This window comes from Diabrotica virgifera, chromosome 9, assembly GCF_917563875.1.
Source record: "Diabrotica virgifera virgifera chromosome 9, PGI_DIABVI_V3a".
Lineage (NCBI taxonomy): Eukaryota > Metazoa > Arthropoda > Insecta > Coleoptera > Chrysomelidae > Diabrotica > Diabrotica virgifera.
In genome coordinates this window covers 178539527-178564850 of record NC_065451.1, presented here as the reverse complement: position 1 = coordinate 178564850, position 25324 = coordinate 178539527, and the positions used below count along the sequence as shown (strand labels likewise).

At 31.8% G+C, this 25324-nt stretch overlaps 1 protein-coding gene across 1 annotated transcript in view; it reads right to left on the bottom strand.

The window, feature by feature from the left end:
- LOC126892017 (dnaJ homolog subfamily B member 12) overlaps window positions 1–23842 on the bottom strand; it is a 49397-nt gene extending 25555 nt beyond the window's left edge. The window contains exons 1-3 of the mRNA XM_050661435.1: window positions 23570–23842; window positions 13335–13628; window positions 12125–12387 (exon numbers count right to left, since the gene is read on the bottom strand). Of these exons, the coding sequence (XP_050517392.1) occupies window positions 12125–12387; window positions 13335–13628; window positions 23570–23702 (690 nt within the window). The 5' untranslated portion in view covers window positions 23703–23842. The remainder of the gene's footprint in view (window positions 1–12124; window positions 12388–13334; window positions 13629–23569) is intronic.
- Between the last annotated feature and the right edge of the window lie 1482 nt (window positions 23843–25324).

Below are 25324 nucleotides of genomic sequence, written 5' to 3'. Positions count from 1 at the left end.
TAATTGTAATAAATCAATGTATAGATTAAAGTATATATTTAGGTTAGCAAAATAAATATATGTATTTAGTTGACATAACACGTAAAAAATATTGTTAAAATAATTTTTATACGTAAGTTAATTATTATAATCAACTATTCTAAATGGGAAATAAGCCACAATTTAACTAAAAAAATGATTTTATTAACGTTTCGACGTCCAAATCGGATGACATTGTCAAAATACAAAAATTAGTCAGATTAAATAAATTATTAGAAAAATTTTTTACTAAGCAACACCATTTTTGTTTAATTTAATAATAGTTTGTATTTTGACAACGACGTCCGATTTAGACGTTAATAAAATCATTTTTTGGTTAAATTGTGGCTTAGTTCCCATTTAGAATAGTTGATTACAAAAATGCCATAAGGATAATAGCTTCAGAACAAGTTAATTATTATTGTGAAAGCTTTAGGTCTTCTTTTTATTTTAATCTTTTACGGTAATACATACTATTTCATTTATAACTAAAAAAATATATATTAATTTATAGTCTCTTATCTTTTTCGTACTGTTTTAAAATGTTCTTAAACCCATTAAAAGAACTAAATAATTGTCCACACTCCGTAGTTAATTTAAAAACAAACTCTAAACAAATAAAAAATAAGAAATCACTGACACTCTTAACTTTTTTATTTGCGTACACGGTAACGTATACCTAGACACAACCTTATATTTAGGTATATTCTTCTTCTCCTTCTTTAGTTTATTGGCCTCCACCTACTTGGGTATTTGGCAAGCTCATCGTCGTGGAATAAGTCAAAAATATTTATATTCTAATGACATTTATCGTATGTCATTGTAATAATATATACCAGTTTGTTAAAATTGTAGTTTTATACTGTTTTTGAAGGAAAGGAACGAAGGTTTACTATTGAAAATAAAACCATTTTGTAAAAGTACTAATTTTTCTATGAATAGTTCAAACGATCAAAAACACTTGTAACGTCACATAAATGTATTTTCTACTGACGTTTATAACGTCTAATTTAAAATTCTGTTTACTTTATTGGAAAAATGTAAATGTAAAACCAACACGACGCGTTTTGGACCACCTGTTGTAATTTGAATTTTTAATCGTCTTTAGGGGCCAAACGAAAGACAAACAAAACTTTTTTATCTTTGATACATGTTTTAAATTATGTTGTGTTGTGATTTATAACATTTTTTTCGAATTTAAAAATTTATGCAAGTTCCCTATTAGGTACCTACCCATGTGTCTAGTACGTTGGCGTTTACTGTATAGTATACGCCAAAGGAATAAATGTCGACGGTGAAAGGCTCTCCCACCTACGATTCGCAGACGACATAGTTCTTATAACAGACAACTTAAAAGAGATTAGAACTATGCTTACTGAGTTAGATGCCGCCTGTAAAAAAGTTGGTTTAAACGTAAATTTTGGAAAGACACAATACATGACAAACCTGGTACCAAGCGAAAATCCAAAAGGCGACGTCAACGAAATAGCATTGGTCCATAAATATAAATACTTAGGGCATGAAATCCAAATTGCCAGGGGCAATCAAACTGCTGACTTACAGAGAAGGATCACCTTAGCATGGGCCGCAGATGGAGCTCTATCAGACATCTTCAAGAGCAACTTGCCAAATTATTTGAAAAGGAAGACGTTCAACCAATGTGTGCTTCTAGTCATACAGGGCCCCCGTAACCGGGCGTGCAACGCGTGCGGCGCACGCGGGCGTAACCCCAAAGGAGCGCCATACCGAAGGTTTGGTAAATAAGAAATACCTATTTATTTTAAATGAGATAATCATTTTTATATACAATTTTAATTATTTCATGAACAGCTAGAGAAATCTCAAACATCAAATATTGTGTAATTACTGAAAAAATAATTATTCCCGTCCTGAAATGTTGAACTTATTCCGTCAAAAATATAAATATTACATTTTGTTGTTCCTTCATAATTTTTTTTCTTTGAAGTAGATTGAATTACGCTTGGCACACCATCCAATCGATTTTATGTTGTAAACTAAAGCGACACTCAAAATAGTTAAATAAACATCAAATCACACTCCTTGACGAGTAGAAACATAAATTAACACCCATAAACGCAACTTAGCAGTTTTACTCCAACAAAAACACAACTTGCTGGATCAAGCAGTTTTACTCGTATAAAGTGAATCTTTTACTCGAATTTATGATAATTACCTTTAAGTAAACAAATACTCTATGAATTATGATTATGTATTTGACTTGAGTATCTTTTCCCTTCTCGTCTATGCGTTTATTAGGCTCAAATGCACAAACATTATTTACTGTTACTGGTGAAGGGGTGGTTTCCTGCAGTGAAAGGTTTAAAATTTTATTTTATATTGGTGTTAATAAAATTATTACCCACGACTAGGTATTATTGAAATATCCGTTGGGTTTGTTCTGCCCTCATTTTAAACTTTTATTTTCGTGTAAAAAATATTGGACAATCTTTTTTATTTGTTGTTATTTTAAGTGGTGTGGAAATTAAATTAATTTTGAAAATGATAAGTATCATAATCATTGCATAGAATAATACTAATTCATTTTAAATAGTTATAATCGGGTTTCCTCTAATAAAATTCACAATTTACAATTTATTTTGAAAAAAAAAAGAAAATAATTAAGACATTGTGTCTGCGTAACTTGGAACCATATGGGAAACTTTTTTTATTATTAATTTTACGGAAAAAATTTATTCTTCATAAAATGCTTTGTATATACCTACTCTAAAAACTAAAATGGAACCAAATATAAAATTGTGTCAATCTTATGAGTATCAAAAATATGAATTTCGATCAAGAGTACCTTATATTTCACAATATCGAAAATTATTATTATGAAAAGTTGTTTGGAATTAATTAAAAACTATGTTTTAATATGCAATTACATCCTTATAATTGATTTTTTTTTCTCAAATTACAGATACCCAACGCCCTTTTCATTTAGTACGAATAATGCGATAACTCTTTTTTTGTTATTGATTAATTAATTAATAATAATAAGAGAGTTATCACATTATTTGTAATAACTGAAAAGGGCTAATTATTAATAATAAAAGACTTATCACATTATTTCTAATAAATGAAAAGGGCGTTGTTGAAAAGTACAATTAATGTACGATAAAAAGTTCTTTCTAAAAAACTTTGGCTGGTCTAAAATCTAGGATACAACCATCAAATCCCATCAAATTTTTTCAATTTTATATGAGATATATATAAAAAAATATGAGTTTCGATCAAAAGTAAAGTACCTTTCTAGGTCACAATATTTTAGGCATTTAGAATACAGGGGGTACAAGTGACAAGTTTGGAGAAAACAATGTTCAAAGTTCTAGACAAACTTAAAAATCTAGGTATAGTCAGTTCGCTAAACTCAGACACAACTGGCTAGTGATTTTAGTAGGTAATTTTTTTGTTTATTGCCATGGCAAAATTACTAACTATTTAGTAATTATTTACTATTTAGTAATTATTTTTTTGCCAATTTTACTAAATAGGCACAATTACTTACTAAAATCAATAGTCAGTTGTGTCTGAGTTTAGCGAACCGACTATAGGAACTACGTAGCATGTTTTCAATGACATGTCATTTTTGATTATTAGTTTATATAGAAAGTTTGAAGCTACCATGTTTTATATAAGTGTTTGGGAGTCCATTTTTGTATTTACAATCTGATTTTCTAAAATTGTAACTTATACCCCTTGTGTTCTAAGGGACTCATTTCAATTAGAAGGATGTAATTGCATATAGAAACATAGTTTTTAATGCTGAAAAACTTTTCATAATAACTTTTCAATATTGTGAAAACTAAACGTACTTTGCTCTTGAACGAAATTCATATTTTTTGACATACCTCGTACAAGATTCATAAAATTTGATATTTCATGGTTGCATTCTGAGTTCTAGACAATGCAGAACTTTTTATGAAGAATAACTTCTTCTCGTAAAAGTAATAATATAACAGTTTCCCATATGGTTTCTAGTTAGGTAGACTGAAATATTATTAATATTAATTTACTTAAATGTATATTTTTAATTTAGTATGCAGGTGCTTCATTAATGTTGCAAAAAAATTTCAGGGGAAAGGCGCAAAATGTCGCCTGTCAAAATTTTCCATGTGTTTTAAATGTATTCATTTTTTTCGAATCCTGAGAAAACTAATAAGTATTTTTAAAAAATTTAAACGCAGAATCAAAGATAACGTTGTTGCCGAGGGCCGACAGTCCCATAAAATATATAAAAAGTTTCTTTTGAATTAAATATTTGCAATTATTAAAAATCACACTAAATTTTCTCTTTTATTTTCACCTCTGTAACTTATTAAAATAAACATTATAGAAGTTTTCAGGGACTTTCGGCCTCAGTAAAAATGTAGTCTTTCATTCTGCGTTTAAATTTTTCAAAAATATTTATTAGTTTTATATAGTAGATTTAAAGGGCGCTAAAATATGTCCCGCACGCGGGCGCCAATCAGCCTTGCGGGGGCCCTGTAGTCATGACTTACAGCGCCGAAACATTATTGTTGACCTAGGCCACAGCAACGAAACTTAGAGTGGCCCAAAGAAGAATGGAACAGTCACTACTTGGACTGACTCTCAGAGACAGGGTCAGAAACGAAGAAATCAGAAGAAGGACAGGCGTCACAGATGTCATAGAGAGAGTAGCATGGCTGAAGTGGAATTGGGCGGGCCATATAGCCAGAATGAAGGACGGGAGGTGGGCCAAAAAAATTACAGTGTGGAGACCAAGAGAAGACAGAAGAAGTAGAGGTAGACCACCGACACGATAGACAGACGACGTCAAAAGGATTGCTGCGAATTGGTTGCAGAAAGCCCAAGATCGACAAAACTAGAAGAAATTAGGGGAGGCCTATGTTCAACCTTGGATGCATCGACTTTCACTTTATGTTTTGACTTAATTTGTTTGAAAATGAATCGTGACGCATGGGAAAAGTTAGAGTGGACGAACAATATTGGAATTCGTTAGCATTGTTTAAAAAGTGTTGATCCATAGGGAAGTAGTGTTTGTTTATAATAATTTATTATACTTTTGTGTAATAGAACTAAGTTGTCAGACTATTTGCAAAAACAGATTATTATTAATTGTAAGTTTTATAGGTAAGTATATTTTACGTAAAAATATTTTGAATTCTAATGTGAGTATATAAAGTGTCAGGAGGATTTCTTATTCTAGAAATATCATAGATAGTTTAAAATTTTAATTTTAAAATTAAAAAAAAAAACAAAATACACCTTTTTAATACAATTTTTACCTATTTTGGTTTATTTTTATAAATTTTTTATTACTTATAATAAAATTGTTTTATACAGGGTGAGTCATGAGGAACTGTACATACTCCTACCTCGTATAGAGGCCCCTATGGGGAATAACAAATGACCATTAAAAAGTGTCTGCTCCCATTGTTTATTAATATACAGGGCGAGTTTCGCATTTTGACAAAAATTTATATTCGTCATAATTTTTGAACGGTCAGATCGATGTGTCTCTTATTTTTGTCAATCGTTACACTATTACCACCTAATCAACTGATTTATTCAAACTAGAAAAAAATCAGGTCCGGCTTTAAAAAATTAGTTCGTTTGAGTCTTAGAAAAAAATTTCACCCTATATACGCTTTTTGAAAACTCTAATATGAATTTTACAAATTAGACAAATAAGCAATTAAAATGGCATATTTATTTTTTCCCCACACGATTACTTAATTTATTATAAAAAAATTAAATTTGACTATGAATTAAAAGTTTGGTAAAGTAAACCATAGATTTAAAAAAATTTACTTTTATTACAAAAATTAATTTTTTTAACACATATTTGATATATGTTACCACCCAATCAACTGATTTATTCAAACTAGAAAAAAATCAGGTCCGGCTTTAAAAAATTAGTTCGTTTATGTCTTAGAAAAAATTTCACCCTGTATACGCTTTTTGAAAGCTCTAATATGAATTTTACAAATTAAAAAAGTAGGCAATTAAAATGGCATATTTATTTTTTCCCCACATGATTACTTCATTTTTTATAAAAAAAATCAAATTTGACTATGAATAATAATTAAAAGTTTGGTAAAGTGAACCAAGATTTAAAAAAAATTACTTTTATTACAAAAATTAATTTTTTTAACAAATATTTGATTTATGGTACCACCCAATCAACTGATTTATTCAAACTGGAAAAAATCAGGCCCGGATTTAAAAAATTATTTCGTTTTGGTCTTAGAAAAAATTTCACCCTGTATACGCTTTTTGAAAACTCTAATATGAATTTTAACAATTAGGCAAATAGGCAATTAAAATGGCTAATTTATTTTTTCCCCACACGATTACTTAATTTTTTATTAAAAAATCAAATTTGTCAAAATCGGAATTTTAACCTTAAAATGAAAGAAAAAAGATGAAACCATGGTTTAACTCGCTACAACGTTCTATTTTAATTTTTTTTTTTCTGAAATTTTTACAGCACATATCTCTTACCATTGTAAAGACTATGACAATTGTTAGACTTTCAGTCTCCTTCTCGTAAAAGTTATGAATTTTTAAAAATAAAAGGTGCAGATTCGTGAATTGCAAAGTTAAATCGCAAAAATTAAGTGAAAAAATTTAAAATTTATCTATTTGATCACGTTTATGTTAAACTATAGAGTCCAAAGAGAAGTTTTATGGAGTTTTAGATCTAGACGTGTCATAGAAAAAAAAAAATGGTGAAACTTTTAATTTTAAGAAAAACGTTGTTTAATTTTTTTTATTTTTATGGTAAAATTGCGATTTTGACAAATTTGATTTTTTAATAAAAAATTAAGTAATCTTGTGGGGAAAAAAATAAATATGCCATTTTAATTGTCTATTTGTCTAATTTGTAAAATTCATATTAGAGTTTTCAAAAAGCATATACAGGGTGAAATTTTTTCTAAGACCCAAACGAACTAATTTTTTAAAGCCGGACCTGATTTTTTTCTAGTTTGAATAAATCAGTTGATTGGGTGGTAACATAAATCAAATATTTGTTTAAAAAAATTAATTTTTGTAATAAAAGTTAATTTTTTTTTAAATCTATGGTTCACTTTACCAAATTTTTAATACATAGTCAAATTTGATTTTTTTATAAAAAATTAAGTAATCGTGTGGAGAAAAAAATAAATATGTAATTTTAATTGCCTTTTTGTCTAATTTGTAAAATTAATATTAGAGTTTTCAAAAAGCGTATACAGGGTGAAATTTTTTCTAAGACCCAAACGAACTAATTTTTTAAAGTCGGACCTGGTTTTTTTCTAGTTTGAATAAATCAGTTGATTAGGTGGTAATAGTGTAACAATTGACCAAAATAAGAGACACATCGATCTGACCGTTCAAAAATTATGACGAATATAAATTTCTGTCAAAATGCGAAACTCGACCTGTATATTATTAAACAATGGGATCAGACACTTTTTAATGTTCATTTGTTATTCCCCATAGGGGCCTCTATACGAGGTAGAAGTATGTACAGTTCCTCATGACCCACCCTGTATTACTTCCACTTAGCGCGCCTATGAGTACATTGTTACAATATTGAGCTAATGTCAAATACTGCCGAAGCACTGTTGCCAAAGTTTCGCAGAACTTTCGAAAAAGGGTGTGATACTATCTCCCGAAGTAATATTGATGACTCGATGATGTGGCCTCTTAATTTACTGCTGTATAAAGATGAATGGAATAGTAAACACCCAACGTGGTGCAAAAATTCATCTACAGTTCATGATACAGTTACATTGATGTAACCCTTATTGGGGTCTTTTAAATATACCTTTCACAGGGGATCATGTATCTTTTATCTGTATATTTCAACTTATATTCATAAAATGAAGTACTCTTGGAGATTTTTAATGAAATACGGAAGACAGAGATAATTCCAAAAGATTGGGTAATGGCGCTGATTTTACCCATTTACAAGAAAGGAGACAAGAAATGTTGCAGTAATTATAGAGGAATTTCTTTACTATGCACGTCCATGAAAACCTTCGAAAAAATAATCGAGAGGCGACTGTACAAGAAAATTTAAAGTTCACTGCATGAAGTGCAAAGTGGATTCCGTAAAGGAAGAAGCACCCAGGACCATGTATTCACACTGAAGCAAATATGTAATAGAAAAAGTTAACCAACAAAACCAGACAGCGTCACTGGCATTTATAGATTTGGAGAAGGCTTTTGATAAGGTGAAGAGGGATAAATTGTGGGAAATATTGAAGAAAAAAGGTGTAGAGGACAAAACATTAAATGTGATTAAGAGCTTATATAAGAACAACAAGAATAGTGTCATTTGGAGAAACAACATCTCGGATATCTTTGTAACCAGTGAAGGACTGAAGCAAGGAGGAAGGCTGAGCCCACTATTATTCAATATATTTATGGACGAAATCATCAGAGCCTGTTCAAACAAAGCGAAGAAATTAAAAGTAGGGTACAAAAACTTACAAATGGTGAGGATTTCGGAAGGAGCATTCGCGGACGATGTGATGGTAGTTGCAGAAAGTGAACAAGACCTCCAAAGTAATATGGAAATCTGGAATGAACAAAACAAAACGTTTTCGGATTAACAAGTAATCCATCATCAGTGTTAAGCCCTAAAATGAAAAGTATAACCTAATTAATAAAAGACAATGTTGTAAAAGTTGACTAAGGTTAAGAATTGACAGAGGCCATACTTACAATAGCATGCATACGTGAGCCACCAAAAAGTTATGGGTAAAAACCCTTTAAAAGTTGCAAGATCTTAACCTTTAACTACCCGCGCATCAAGTTATAACATAACTACACGCGTGGCGTACTTTATACGCCACAAGAAAATCCACTTAAAAACAGCGGATTTGTTTTTTTTTTTTTTTTTTTGAAAAAATACACTTAGTTGTTTGTTATAAACCTTATTCGGCATCAGTGAATACTTGGAGTTCCTTACCAGTAAGCCAATTGGGATTTATAACTGGAATCATGGAATAACTGGATTCCGTGATAAATAAAATTACTAATAAAAAATTTTTTGAAATGTGATTTTTTGCAGGAGAAAAAGTATTGTTTATAAAGAAAAATAGATTTTGTGCCATAATGACTAAAAAACAATTGAAATATGTACTTATATTACTACTTAGATTAATATAATCGTGGTGTATATTGTCCACCACCGAAAACAACAAATAATAAACTGTAAATTACGATCTTCTCAGAACGCCGATTATAACGAAACTAAAACCAAATTGTAAAGCACATTCCAGTGATAGGTTAGAGAGATAAACAAGGTCAAAAATTTAATTTTTAAATATATTTGCAGTAGAATTCTTATACAGGGTGTTTCATTAATAATTGTCCATATAGTAACTGGAGAAACCTTAGCACAAAATACGAAGATTTAACCTAAAACACTTAAATAAAATGTGGTTATTTACTGAGTTACAGGGTGTTTTATCTAAAAATTTAAAAACTATTTTTGCTCACCATTTTAAAACTATACGACGTATCCCTTTCATACTTGGCAGAAAGTGCGACTACTATACACCCTACTAAATTATGATAGAGAAACGTTTCTAGCTACTACCAGAGGCGCACGACGGGGGATAGTGACTGGTTGACCCTTCTCAAATTCTACGCCACTGGAGGAATTATTATTTTAGTGCCATTTTTAGATTCTCCAATACTTTCTACGTAAATAATATACTCTTTATCGGTAACGATAAAGTTGTTAGTTTTCGAGATATTTGAAGTTAAATATGAAACGGCACAGTTATTTTGATTAATTTATAATATGATTCGTATGATTAAAATTTAAAAAATATTTGTACCCAGTACTTTGAAACTATTTGGCGTATTCTTATCATACTTGGCAGAAAGTGTAGGTACTGTACACCCTACGAAATGAAGATAAATAAACGTTTCTATCTACTACCAGAGGCGTACGACAGGGGATAGTGGCTGGTTGACCCTTCCCAAATTCTACGCCACTGACGAAATTGCTATTTTAGTGTATTTTTTTGATTTTTCAATACTTTTTATGTAAATAATGTACTCTTCATTCGTTACGATAAAATGATTAGTTTTCGAGATATTTGAAATTAAAAATGAAGCGACACAATACGTCAATCAAAATAACCACGTCGTTTCATTTTTAACTTCAAAGATCTCGAAAACTAATGACTTTATCGTTACGAATGAAGAGTATATTATTTTCACATAAAGTATTGGAGAATCCAAAAATTGAACTAAAATAGCAATTCCGCCAGTGGCGTAGAATTTGGAAACGATCAACCATTCACTTTTCCCCGTCGCACGCCTCTGGTAATATCCAGAAACGTTTTTTTTTAACATAATTTAGTAGTTTGTACAGTACCTATACTACCTGTCAAGTATGAAAGGGATACGTCGAACAGTTTTAAAATGCTGAGCAAAAATAATTTTTCAATTTTTAGATAAAACACCCTGTAACTCAGTAAGGAACAACATTTTATTTAAGTGTTTTAGGTTAAATCTTCGTATTTTCTGCTAAGGTTTCCCCACTTACTATATGGACAATTATTAATGAAACACCCTGTATATGGCGTACAAAATACGCCAGCGCGTGTAGTTAAAGGTTAAATGATACTACATATTATGATTAACATAGATGGATGTTGCAGATATTCCTGGATATTACCTAGGGCAACACAGGACTCTAACCCACGTGGATGTGATATGAAAGGGATGAACCTCACATATTGAAAATTGAGTTTCAACTGAACTGAAAGGTGAAGGAACTTTAGAAGTATGCCAGAGACTGTCAATGCGACGTTATGAACTGTTTTGTTACTTCAGCCAACGAATTTAAAATTTATGTTGATGTTCAAAATAAAACATTATCAAATATCCATATATCGGTGTTAGAAATATTCGAACCGAATATTTTCACTATAAAAATAATCTATATAAAAAATGGAAAAAAATTTATATAAAAAATGGAATATAAACGGTACAAAGATTTTTTAATGGCATATACCGGGTGTCAATCAGCCAGTCACAACATGACTAATACATCAACCAATAACTGTAAAGTCCATGAAATATCAGTAAGAGAGTGGAATCATAAAATGTTTTAAGTAATAAAATTAAAATAAGGTAATAAGTTAAATATAGCTTCTTTGATCTTCATAATATAATACAATTCAAAAGATTTATTTTTGTATTACAGTCGAACCCACTTATTAGAATACCGGTTATAGGAATATCCCGGTTTAAGGAATATAAATTTGAGGTCCCGAAACGTTTCTAGTAGCCACCAATGATCGGTTATTAGAATATCCCGGTTATAGGAATACTTTTGTTTGGCACGAAGGCTATTCCAATAAGCGGGTTCGACTGTATATGCTTCTTTATGTTATTTATTTATTTGTTTATTATGTAAATTTATATTATACAGTGAGGACGTTTGAGGTGGAATAAATTAATTTTCTCGAGAATGGGCGACTTTGGAGAAAAATTCCGAAATAGGTCGATTTTTATTTTTAAATTGTGATTGTTTAGCATGTATATCATACTATTGACGTCATCCATTAGCTCGTAATGACGTAATCGATGATTTTTTTAAATGCGAATATGTAAACAGTTAAAAATGTTTATTTCACAAATAAACATTGCTTTTTGCTTAAATTCAATGTTCAAACTGCTTAGAGGCAGGTGGGTGGCAGCTTTAACATGAAATTTACCGAAAAATAATACCTATTTGTTAAATAAACATTTTTTTCTGTTTTCTGACAGCAGTAAAATGTATTTAGAATTAAATAAATTACATTCATTATTGATTTTGTCTCAATTAATTTAATTCAAAAAAATACTTTTGGGCACTCTGTATAAATAATTATGTTAATGTTTATATTGCTGAATAGAAAATTAAATAAACTTTCAGATGAGTTGTCACACGACCCCTACTCTTATTTAAAAAAAAATAATCGATATAAGGAGCCTAAAGCTAATGACGACCTGAAGTATTTCAATGTAAGCAATTGAAAAAAAAAGAGAAGAACAAATAGGAATGTTACAAAATACCTTAAGTTGTAAATGGTTATTATAATACCTCTCTGTGATGTGAATGTTCTTGATGTGACTGACTAGAAGCCGTTTGTCTTTGCCATCTGCCTCCTCTGCGGACGTAGACATTGGGTCCGCTGAAACCTCCACCGAAGAACATATTAAAGAGTTCTTCAGCTGTAGCGTCCGATTCAAAACCTCTTGTGTAAGTGTGATGATGGGAATGAGATGACAACCGGTCTTCATCTGATCCATACAGATCGTACTGCTTTCTCTTTTCTGTATCAGTCAGCACAGCAACAGCATTACCTGTAGAAAAAGCGAGAAACAAAATTAAAATCTGTCAAAATTTTCAGTGTGTTTTAAATGTATTCATTTTTTTCAAATTCTGAGAAAACTAATAAATATTTTTGAAAAATTTAAACACAGAATGAAAGATTACGTTATTACCGAGGCCGAAAGTCCCCGAAAGAATGAATAAAAAGTTTCTTTTGAATAAAATATTTGCAAGTAAAAATCACACTAAATTTTCTCTTTTATTTTCACCCCTGTAACTTATTAAAATAAACATTATAGAAGTTTTCAGGGACTTTTGTCCCTCAGTAATAATGCAATCTTTCATTCTGCGTTTCAATTTTTCAAAAATATTTATTAGTTTTCTCAGGATTCGAAAAAATGAAACACATCATTTAAAGCACATTGAACATTTTAATAGGCGACATTTTGCGCCTATGCTCTTAATTAGTAAAATATAGAAAATTGCATTTAATTTTTTATGAAACGGTTTTGATTATATGGAGCTGAAACGTGGACCTTATCTCAAAATGATGAAAGACTTCTTGGTATTTTTGAGAGAAAAATTCTTAGAAAGATGTTTGGGGCCGTAAGTGACAATGGGCTATGGCGTTGAAGGTACATCTTTGAAATATCAGTTATACACCGATCCCGATATTGTGAAATTCGTTAAGGTGCAGAGTGCTAGACTTAAATGGGCTGGACACATTGCTATGATGTCAAATAACGAGTACACGAAGATATTGACATTTTGAAAACCAGAGGGCACAAGAAGTAGAGGACGACCACGAAGAAGACGGATTGATGATGTGGAAGAAGACCTAAAGATTCTAAGGGTCAGAAAACGGAGGGAAGTTGCCAGGAATCAACAGGAGTGGCGACTTCTTTGCGAGTAGGCCAAGGCCAAGTTCCACAACGGATTATCGAACCACTTATAATGATGAATTAAAAATGATACTTACCTACAGCTTTAAACGCTTCAGATGCTCCAGGGCATTTGTTCTTATCAGGATGCATCTGCAATGCCAATTTCTTATAAGACTTCTTGATTTCAGAATCGGTAGCATCCTTGCTGACTCCAAGAATTTCATAATAATCTTTACATTTTTTTATTCTCTTGACTGCTTCTTCTTGTTCTGGAGTATAGTCCGGAGCTTTGTTTTCCTTTTCTTCTGATTTCTGAGTGGTTACTCTTCTTCTGGGTTGGGTGGTTTCAGGGTTACTAGGAGCCATCAGATTGATTTTAAGTAATAGATCTAGAAAAACGCAATACACTTATAGACAAGGCGAAAACGGCAGGTTCGTTGGAAAAAATATTTCCATGAGATTTTTTTCCATAATCACATTCGTGAGACATCCCAGAATAAGGTTCAAGAAGTCGCCCACGCGAAAAGTGGTCCAAATTTTTTTAAACAATTTTTTTAATCAAATTGCAGAATCAATATTTTTGGCCCGGACAATTTTTTTAGGTTTTTTTGGAACATTTTGGACAAAAAAGATCTCTTATAATTTTTCTCTAAAGTTGATCGTTTTCGAGTTATAAGCAATATTGAAAAAAAAACGAAAAATGGCGATTTTCAAGGCTTAATAACTCGGTTAAAAGTTATTATTATGAAAGTCAGAAAGTGACTAAATCAAAGAAAGCCACCCTACAAGATCCTGAACAAAATTTTGTCATTATTTTATTACTAAGCTGTTATTTTTAAGTAGTAGTAATGAACGCCATGCACGTATTAGGCGGCCGTCAATGGTGAGTGCGAAAGAGATGCCATTCCGGCAGTCCAATCGTGCATCTTACTCACATTTACAGCCGCGTCAATACGATCTTATCGCTCATTGTTAATAATTAAAAATAACAGCTTAGTAATAAATTAATGACACAAATTTCTACAGGATCATGTAGGGGGAGCTTTAAACTTTCATATAGTCACTTTTTGACTTTCATAATAATAATTTTTAACCGAGTTATCAAGTTTAAAAATGGCTATTTTCGCGTTTTTCAAATTTTAAATTGCTTATAACTCGAAAACGATCAACTTTAGAGAAAAATTACAAGAGACCTTTTTTGTCCAGAATGGTCCAAAAAACCTAAAAAAAAAACTGTCCGGACCAAAAACACTGATTTTTGCAATTTGTTTAAAAAAAATTGTTAAAAAAAATTTGGACCACTTTTCGCGTGGGCGATTTCTTGAACCTTATTCTGGGATGTCTCACGAATGTGATTATGCAAAAAATCTCATGGAAATATTTTTTCTAACGAACCCGCCGTTTTCGCCTTCTCTATTAAGAAACTTAGAACAGTTCAATGAATAAGTTGCAAGTGCTGAAATTATTATTTTCGGATTACAATATTAGTGCAGTCACTGAAGGTGGATATGAGCCATTACCTCCGATTTCGTTGGACCTTCATCGATGTTCATGCAAATGGGTGAGTGGTTAGAGGATACCTCAAGGAAGGAAAGTGACGTAGCGCCAAGTGGGAGTGGATGCCACCCCTTCTCGGGGTGAAAATAATTTTATTAAAACTAATACCAGAAATCGATAGAGGGACAAATTCTAAGGAAAATTTGTTATATGAAGTTATTAAAATAAATCAATAACTACTTTTGAATTATTAAAGATTAAAGATTTTACATTAAACTTTTACTTTAAACGTTTCCACCTCAGCTATTTTTTATCCTACAAAAATAATAAAAAAAAGTTAAATCTTTCTTAAAAAAGAATGTGTGTAAATAATGTGTATGCAAGTGAGAAATTATACTTCTATTATATAATTTCAATGAAATAAATATATTTTTAAACAGTTTATTTGTATTTTATTTAATACTTACATACTTACATATGGGTGCGAGTCTTGGGTATTAACAAGAAGTATGAAGAGTAAGATCCAGGCACTGGAAATGAAATACCTAAGACGAGTAAAAGGAGTATCAAAAAGAGACAGACTAAGAAATATAGATATACGAGCGGAGCTCAAAACTAAACCACTCCTAGAATACATCGAAGAAAAACAGCTGAGTTGGTGGGGCCACATGAAAAGAATGAGAAGAAACATACCAGTAAGGAAAGTATGGGAAGCAAGAATTCAGAAAAAAAGAAACAGAGGAAGACCATCAGAAAACTGGGATACAACCATTGCGAAGATTATCCAAAAGAAAGGGAAAACCGTAGCAGAAGCAAGCAGACTGGCGCAGGATAGAAAACAATGGTCAAAGTTTGTGCACACGTGAATAGACATTAGTCCCAACACTGAAAAGTAAAAGGGACTTAAAAGACTATATATATATATATATATATTAAATACATGTTAAACTAATTTTAATACTTACTATGTACTTTGTAAAAAATTTGAAACCATGTTAAAACAATTAAAATATTAAAACAATACCAACAATTTAAAAAAATTAAGGCAAGTAACAACATAAGGTGTTCCTAAGCGGTCAGTGCAACAAGTGAAGGGTCCAGGACTGTATATTAGATCAATGTATCCGTGTGTCAAAAAAATTATTTTCAGTGTATCTTCTTACATAATATACAGGGTGTAACAAAAATACAGGTCATAAATTTAATCACATATTCTAGGACCAAAAATAGTTCGATTGAACCTAACTTACCTTAGTATAAATATGCACATAAAAAAAGTTACAGCACTTTGAAGTTACAAAATAAAAATCGATTTTTTCCAATATATCGAAAATTCCTAGAGATTTTTTATTGACACTAGACATGTGGTACTTTTATGGCAGGAGCATCTTACAAAAAAATTATAGCAACATTTTGACAGCCCATAAAAATTTTATGGGGGTTTTGTTCCTTTAAACCCCCCCAAACTTTTGTGTACGTTCCAATTAAATTATTATTGTGGTACCATTAGTTAAACACAATGTTTTTAAAACTTTTTTGCCTCTTAGTACTTTTTCGAAAAGACAGTTTTTATTGATATATTTTGAATATTAGTCAAATCCACCACATATTTTTAAATGGTAAAGTACGATTATGGAGACTTGGTAATCGTATGAAAATTTATTTATAATTTAAATTTTTAGGCATATTTTGAACCATATTAAAAAAGAAGCCACGTCTTGATAAAATGTGCCTTCTCGAAAAAATACTAGAAGACAAAAAAGTTTTAGAAACATTGTGTTTTACTAATGGTACCGCAGTAATAGTTTAATTGGAACGTACACAAACATTTGGGGGGTGTAAAGGAACAAAACCCCCATAAAATTTTTATGTAAACATATTAAAAAAGAATCCGCAACTCGATAAAAACTGCCTTATCGAAAAAATACAAAGAGGCAAAAAAGTTTTAAAAATAGTGAGTTTAACTAATGGTACCACAATAATAATTTAATTGGAACGTACACAAAAGTTTGGGGGGTTTAAGAGAACAAAACCCCCATAAAAATTTTATGGGGTGCACAAATTTCACTATAATTTTTTCTTTAAGATGTTATTGCCACAAGAATGCCACACGTCTATTTTCAATAAAAAATCTCGAATAGTTTTCGATATATTGGAAAAAATCGATTTTCATTTTATAACTTCAAAGGGCTATAACTTTTTTTATGTGCACATTTGTATTAAGGTAAGTTAGGTCCAATCGATCTATTTTTGGTCCCAGAATATGTGACTTAATTTATTATGACCTGTATTTTTGTTACACCCTGTAATAATATCTCTGAATATCTGAACAAATGCAAGATATTTATAGAAACGAATAATAAAGATAACCAGATATTATTTGAATACATAAAACAACAATACAATACCAAAAAACTATCACAAAAATAAACAAAAAAGATTGGGAAAAACATTTCACTGACCTATACAAAAACAACCACAAGGCAGATTCAGAGGATGAGGATATAAGAGATAACAGAGATGAAGAGGAAGGCGCATTAACTTATCAGGAATTCATGGAAGTACCAAAACAATTAAAAGTAAACAAAACGCCAGGGCCAGAAAAAAAGACTAGAAGAGGCACTTTTAACCTTGGTAAGAGAAGCAAAGTCGAGAGGATTAATAATCAATCAGAATAAAACAAAATACCTTATAAGCACAAGAGACAATGTAAACAGAATAAAAGAAAAAATAAAGATAGGTGAAAATACATTCCAGAGAGTAAATTGCTTCAAATAGCTGGGGGTGATGGCGGACGGCAAAACGGAAGGAGTATAGAGATAAATGAAAGAATTAAAGCAGGTAATAAAGTATATTGGAAATATCACCGACTACTCAAGGACAAAAACCTGAGCAAAAAAACAAAATCTTAATACAATAAAGGCTGTTTACTCATCATTGGTTATATCTATATTAGAATCCTCCTCTATTATCTGGTCACCATTTTATAATGTTCATGTTGTTTGTCTCGAGAGAGTTCAAAATAAGTTTTTAAGATTTGCAGCGTACAGATTGGGATATAATGTTATTGAACTAAACCACAACTATACCATCATCCGTAGTGATCTCAATTTGCACTCCTTAAAAGACCGTAGAATTATAAATGATCTAGCTTTTATTTATAAACTATTAAATAGTGAAATCAATTGCCCTGATTTATTAAAATTAATAAACTTTAATATTCCAAACCATGATCTGAGAAATAATAACTTGTTCCATGTACCTCATCATTCAACAAACTATGGTCTTAACTCACCAATAGATAGAACTTTGAGTCGCCTGAATGATTTGGACATCGATTTATTCTCTTCTTCCAGTAGAGTATTTAAAAACCGAAAAATTTTTGCCATGGACAATGCTTTTGTATTATGTAATTTATTAGCTTTTTATTGTCTGTAGTTAGTTGATTAATGTCGGTTTATATTATATTATTATTATGTATTGTCACTGCATAACGTGGATTGTGTGTATGTTAAATTTAATTTTATTGTAATATACTTACTACAGTTTTATGCTGTCACACTTTCATTTAATTCATTTAATTTTATTTTTTTGTTTTTTTTTACTGTTTTACTGGACTTTACTACTACTACTTTTACTTCTACTTATTGTTTATACATGTATATTTTTTATGAAACTAGGGGAAACCCGTAAATAAATAAATAAAAATAAATAAAAAATCAAAAATATATATATATATATATATATATATATATATATATATATATATATATATATATATATATATATATATAGCAACAATTAGACCAGTGAGAGCCTATGGAGCAGAAGTAATGTACCTTGCGAAAAAAGACGAAGAAAAGTTAAGAATAATTGAGAGAAAAATTATGAGAGCATGGCCCAGTAAAAAGAGAAACAGGGAAATATAGAAAGCTGATGAACCATGAAATAATAAATATAACAGAATGAGAAGAAATAGTGAAATTCATTAAAGCACAAAGGCTCAGATGGTTTGTGCACACACAAAGAAGAGGGGCAGAAGAACTGATCAGGCAGATAATGAACTGGAAACCAGTAAAAAATAGACCAAGAGGAAGACCAAAAATAAGATCAAAAGATCAACTGATAGACGATATATCAAAGATGAGATGAGAGAGTGGACGAAGATAGTAGAGAAGGCAAAAAGACGGCCTAAAAGAAACTGCGGACTAATCCACCGCGTGAAATGGATTAAAAGAGCTCATAGTATTTGAGCGGCCTATACTCTAACAATAGTGAACGGTCCATATATAATATAATAATATACACATAATGTATTTAAAAATTATGGTGGTAGTTATTATTATAGTTTATATTGAAAACCAAAGCAATAGGTACAAACATTTTTTGCATATAAAAAGATCTATTGACAAAATACACCTATACAAAAATACTAAATTTGTATAAAAAATAAAATTCTAAGAATAAAGAAAAAATACAATTCACTTCAAACTGCTTCAAATGCACTAACCCTTTGTATAAAAATAAAATTCTGACAGTTTGACAAAAATTAAATCTAATCAATTGTTACTGGTTCCGACTGCACGTTATTAAAAGAATAAATATCATTATACAATGACAACACTGGCTGGGCAATAAATAAAGATATTTAGGTAACACTAGTTATTATAACAGGTATTTATACAGGGTTGCGAGAAAGTCTGGCAACACGTTATTTTCTCGGAAACCGCTAGAACGATTTTTATAGATTTTGGTGGGTAAGGGTCTGACCTGATAGGGCACGTTAACAAGAAGTTCCATTTGAAACAAGAAAGATCTTTAGATTTTCAGAATAACGGAAGATTTGACAACAATGTAATTACCACTATAATATCGGCCGCATTAAAAGACCCTCACCCACCAAAATCCATAAAAATCGTTCTAGCAGTTTCTGAAAGATTACTGTGTTGCCAGAGTTTTTCGCAGCCCTGTATGTTTCTAAACAAATAGGTACCATCATCTCAAGAGCGAAAAGATGTCTTTTTGTGCTTAAAAAATGGAAGGAATAAAATTGAATGGTCTCCCGTGTCCCAAATTATCAGTAAGGCGTTCGTGTCAGAGACAAGCACATACATTGGGGGTTTAATAGTTATTTTCCTAACAAGTGCAGAAAGTCATACTTTTCCGCACGCGACTGCAGAAGCAGTCGAGTGCGGAAAAGAGACTTTCTGCAAGCGTTAGGAACAATATTTTTTCTATGAGTCTTTAAAAAATGACCAAATCTTAATCAATTAATTTAATTAATATGAAAATACATACACAAATTAATTCTTTGACAAGGTTGTCAAAACCAAACTTTCAGCATAATTGGTTAGCATGACGACGATCTTGGTTTCCATGACGACGATTCAAAACCACTGTTATTGTCTACTGATTTGACTTTCGAATATTATGTCAAAATTATTTTATTTCATCTAATTCTGTATTTTAGGCCATATTAACATATCTAAATTAACACGCGTGCGGAAAAGTAAAACGCGTGCGGAAAAGTAACACGCGTGCGGAAAAGTAACACGCGTGCGGAAAAGTAAAACTTTCTAAACCAAAACGCGTGCGCGAAAGTAGACATTTTTACACGCTCGTAGAAAAAAGATTTTTCAAGTAGGGAATTTATTTGATTTTTTATTAGCTTCAATTTTGGTATAGTTTTTATACAGCTTTGGTATAGTTTTTGAGTTATTTATGAAAAACCGCTTTAAAACCTGCAATCTTGCAGGAAAAATTAATAGGTCTGGATCCCGCGTATGAAAAAAAAGTTGATTAATAGCAAGCTGAAAATTTGTTAATAGCTTAAGGGTGCCTAGTCGGACAAACTTTGATATATGGGAACACTGAAACAGGGGCAGTTTTAATTGTGGAACAGGTTAAAAATTTGGAACGGTCATACCACGAAAACGGCACATGTATTTTGTCCGACAGAACAGACTTAAACTCTTCTAACAGAGATTAAACTCTCATGCAAAAATCAGACTGCTATTTATCACCAAATGGGCGTTTTAATGAGTGGAACATGTAGAATATGTCAAATGACAGGAATTATGACAGGTGACAAATAGCAGTCTGATTTTTGCATGAGAGCTTAATCTCTGTTCGGAGTGTTTAAATCTGTTCTGTCAGACAAAATAAATGTGCCGTTTTCGTGGTATGACCGTTCCAAATTTTTAACCTGTTCCACAATTAAAACTGCCCCTGTTCCAGTGTTCCCATATATCAAAGTTTATCCGACTAGACACCCTTAAGCTATTAACAAATTTTCAGCTTGCTATTAATCAACTTTTTTTTCATACGCGGGATCCAGACCTATAAAATCTTTGATCTTCAATGACTCCAAAAGTATCAATTTATTTTAATAACTTGACAAAATAAATTTTGCTTAGAATTTGACCCTCTATCGATTTATGGGGTTATTTTTAATAGAATAAATTTCACCCCGAGAAGGGTAAAAGCGCAAGTTGGTAACAAGTGACTTTTGTTTGTTGAGGTATTCTCGTAAGGCAAAATTACACAGTTCAACCAAATTGAATAACTTTGACTCATGGACGAAACAAAATTTCATGAACTTCTTACAATGGTTACACCGTTAATTCAGAAAGAAAATACTGTGATGAGGGATGTTTGGCAAAGTTAAATTGCAAATCTTTCTTAAACATCTTACTACTGTGGATTGTTTTGGATCAAGATCATCAATAGTGCTACAGCCCTATGAAAGAGCCTCGACCTTCCCAAGTCTATTACACCAGTCGGTCCTATCCATTGCCAACCGTTGCCAGTTTGCTGCGCCTATTTTTCTCCCATCCTCATCTACACCATCCTTCCATCTGAGTTTTGGCCTACCCCTATTTCTACTTCTCACAGGTTATGACATAAGGATTCATCTACAGTTGGGTCCCTGAATCTTTACCAGCACATCATCATTTAAAGCATACGAAATAAGTCGATGATAAGTCAGAAATTGAAATTTACTAAACACAACTGCAAGTCACTTATTGTCACTTGCTATTGCGTTTAGTAAATTTCAATTTCTGACTTATCATCGACTTATTTCGTATGCTTTAAATGATGATGCACGGGTAAAGATTCAGGGACTCAACTGTATGAGGGTTGTTTTGCTGTAATCTTGCTAGATCACAGTCCTGCCCATCTTAATCTTCCTATTCTTATAGAAGATACTACATCTTTACTACCAAATATAGGTGTGTTTATATCTGTGGTATACCTCGTAGTTGTACCTCTTCCTCGAAACACCATTTTCACAGGTGCAGCCAAATATCCCTCTCAGGATCCTTTATTCAAATATAAGCAGAAGGTTTTTATCTGCCTTGGAGATGGTCCATGTCTCTGATCCATATGACAACACTGGTTGATTGAGGGCTGTGTATATGGTTATTTTTGTTTTTTAGCTTCTCATATGTCTACTCAGTCCAAAATAGCACTTGTTTGCTAGGATTATTCTTCGCTTGATTTCTTCCGTCATGACTTTCCCCTTGGTCATCAGGGAGCCTAAGTACAGTTCACCAAATATAGCTGAAAGTGTGAAATTCCCATTGCCTGCGTTAACAATGAAGTGAGAACGCACATGCAAACAGTCTGGACTGTCAGTGTGACTGCGAGGTCCGTCGTTTGATGAATGGGCATCATGATCGTCACGTGTTTTCACACTTTCAGCTATATTTGGTGAACTGTATGTGAATTTGTCCACCACTTCAAAGGCTATTAATCATGAATTATTAATTAGAGTTATTAATCATGAATTGGTGATCGCCATTTCTGGCTCTATTGTTGGGTGTTGATGCCATCATCTTAGTTTTCTCCTGGTTTACTTGCAGGTTTTGGATCATTAGAAGCATTATACAGTACAGAGATGCTCAATATCATCATCAACATACACCCTGACTCAACACTGTGGCACGCACGACTGACTGTGGAAGTAAATCATTCAATTCTTGTTTTTACACATTAATTTCTCTTTCATCCATATTTAAGATTGAAAGCTAGAAGTGAAAATATTGAGCATGTTCAATTCTTTCAAGGCCATTGAACCATAACATTCAATGACATGGAGTGATTCACTTTTACAGCATATTATTATGGAAGGAAGAGCACACGCCTCTGTTCTTGGAAACGAGATTGACGTAAGTTAAGCCAAAACACATTAAACACACCGCATCTTATGCCGTATCCTTTGTAAATGTATACGAATTCTTAAACTAAAATCGATTTTACTCGAATGTGATGTCTCTGCAGATACGGCGTTTTTGCTAAGCACGGCAGTATACTTATGAGTTAACAAAGATACAAGGATCAACCAAAAGCGATTCCTAAGGATTGTCTTCTTAATACCTATGATCGCACCCACCAACGATGGCATTTCCTTAGCTTCCTTTTCGATAATTCTTTTATGCAGCTAATAGACCCATGACTTCATTGGACGACACCTTTCGAAAAATATGTGTTGAACAGGTCACTTTCCAGATACCCTGTAAATAGTATTGCTAACCCAAAGTGATTCAATTCTGTTGAACTGTGTAATTTCGTCTTAACTACACACCAAGTTTCATAAAAATCGATGGAGATTCAGCGAAACCGAAGATGAAAACCTTCAGGGATTGCACTAATAATGTGACACTATTTTCAGTGTCAATGTATAATTATGAAAAGTTTTGAGGGTGTTCCTGAATATGACAGAATATTCAGTAGTGACAGAATTCCAGACGTAAAATTTTACTGCGTTTTATAAAAAAATATGCATGTAATTATATTAAATGTGTAAATTAAAGATATAATCCTTATTTACCTTTTGCTTTATCAGTAGGAAAGAGTTTCTCTGCTTTGTTCAAGTATTTCTCAGCTTTCTGTCTGTTTTTTTCCTGGATGAATTTTTCTGCTAAATCTACACACCTAAGAGCTTCGTCTTTGTTTCCTTCCATTTTTTTACAAGCAGCCTAAATTGTTGGAATAAATACTTTTTGGATTAATTTAATAATTCAACAGCTGATGTCACTCATACTGTTGACAGTTTGACAGCAGACTGAATGAATAAACACTGACGTATTACGTATCCTCCGCGTGTCCTACGCAGATAGTCCTGTCGCCAGGGGGGGTACAACGGCCTCGTTAATTCAGATGGACTTACCCAAGTTTTTTTTATGTATTTTGACCCGTAGAACACGAATTTTTTGGGTAACAGTTGATCCGGATGTCGATAAGATTGTTATAGACCAAGAACTTGAGGAATCAAATAACAGCGATTTTTGGCAAAACAAAACAATATTTTGTATTTTTTGGGTCATTTTAAGCAAAAAATATTTCTACAAGTTTTTTAGTAGGATGCACAGTTTTCGAGATAAACGCGGTTGAACTTTGAAAAAATCGAAAAACTGCAATTTTTAAACCCGAATAACTTTTGATTAAAAAATAAAATAGCAATTCTGCTTAGCGCCTTTGAAAGTTCAAGTCAAATTATGTCGGTTTTGATTATTTGCATTGCTAAAAATTTATTGTGTTATTGTTAAACAAAGCTACAAACAACTAGTGCGTGAGTGATGTTTCTATGATTTCTCATTTAAAATCGAACGAGTAGGTAGAATAGGTACTAGTGCAATCAAGACTATTTCTACGTTACATGCGTTAAAACGCATGTAAAAGCACGGGAAACCCTACGTGTTTATAGCTTTGTTAAACAATAAAAAAATAAATTTTTACCAATGCAAATAATCAAAACCGATATAATTTGACTTAAACTTTCAAATGCGGTAAGCAGACTTGCTATTTTATTTTTTAATCAAAAGTTATTCGGGTTCAAAAATTGCAATTTTTCGATTTTTTTAAAGTTCAACCGCGTTTATCTCGAAAACTGTGCATCCTACGAAAAAACTTGTAGAAATATTTTTTACTTAAAATGGCCCAAAAAATACAAAATATTGTTTTGTTTTGCCAAAAATCGCTGTTATTTGATTCCTCAAGTTCTTGGTCTATAACAATCTTATCGACATTCGGATCAACTGTTACCCAAAAAATTCGTGTTCTACGGGTCAAAATACATAAAAAAAACTTGAGTAAGTCCATCTGAATTAACGAGGCCGTTGTAACGAAACCTTAATTCGCACACTTGATCCAACGTTGCCAATTGTACGGGTAACAGTCAATGCGCGGTAAATTTAAAAAAGTCGATGCATTGTGCCAGCACACAATGTGACACAATCATAATATTGTCATGAGGCTGAATAGCTCATAAATGTAAAGTCCTGTGATCATAGATCACTTGAAGTGTTTGTTGACAGAGCGATGACACAGGACAAGGACACGAGGCCTCATGGCAGGGGTTAGGTCAAGTAACGACAATAGAGCAATGACTTTGAATTATAAAATATAATTATTGAATAAAGTACTATAACAATTCATAAGACCTTAAACATTATTACATGGCGCAGTCTAGTGGAAAATAAACCAAAATCATGGAAGTGAGGTTACCAAATACATTGTCATTTGAAGGAAATGTGGCCGAAAATTTTAAAAGATTCAGACAAAGTTTTGAAATATATCTGATGGC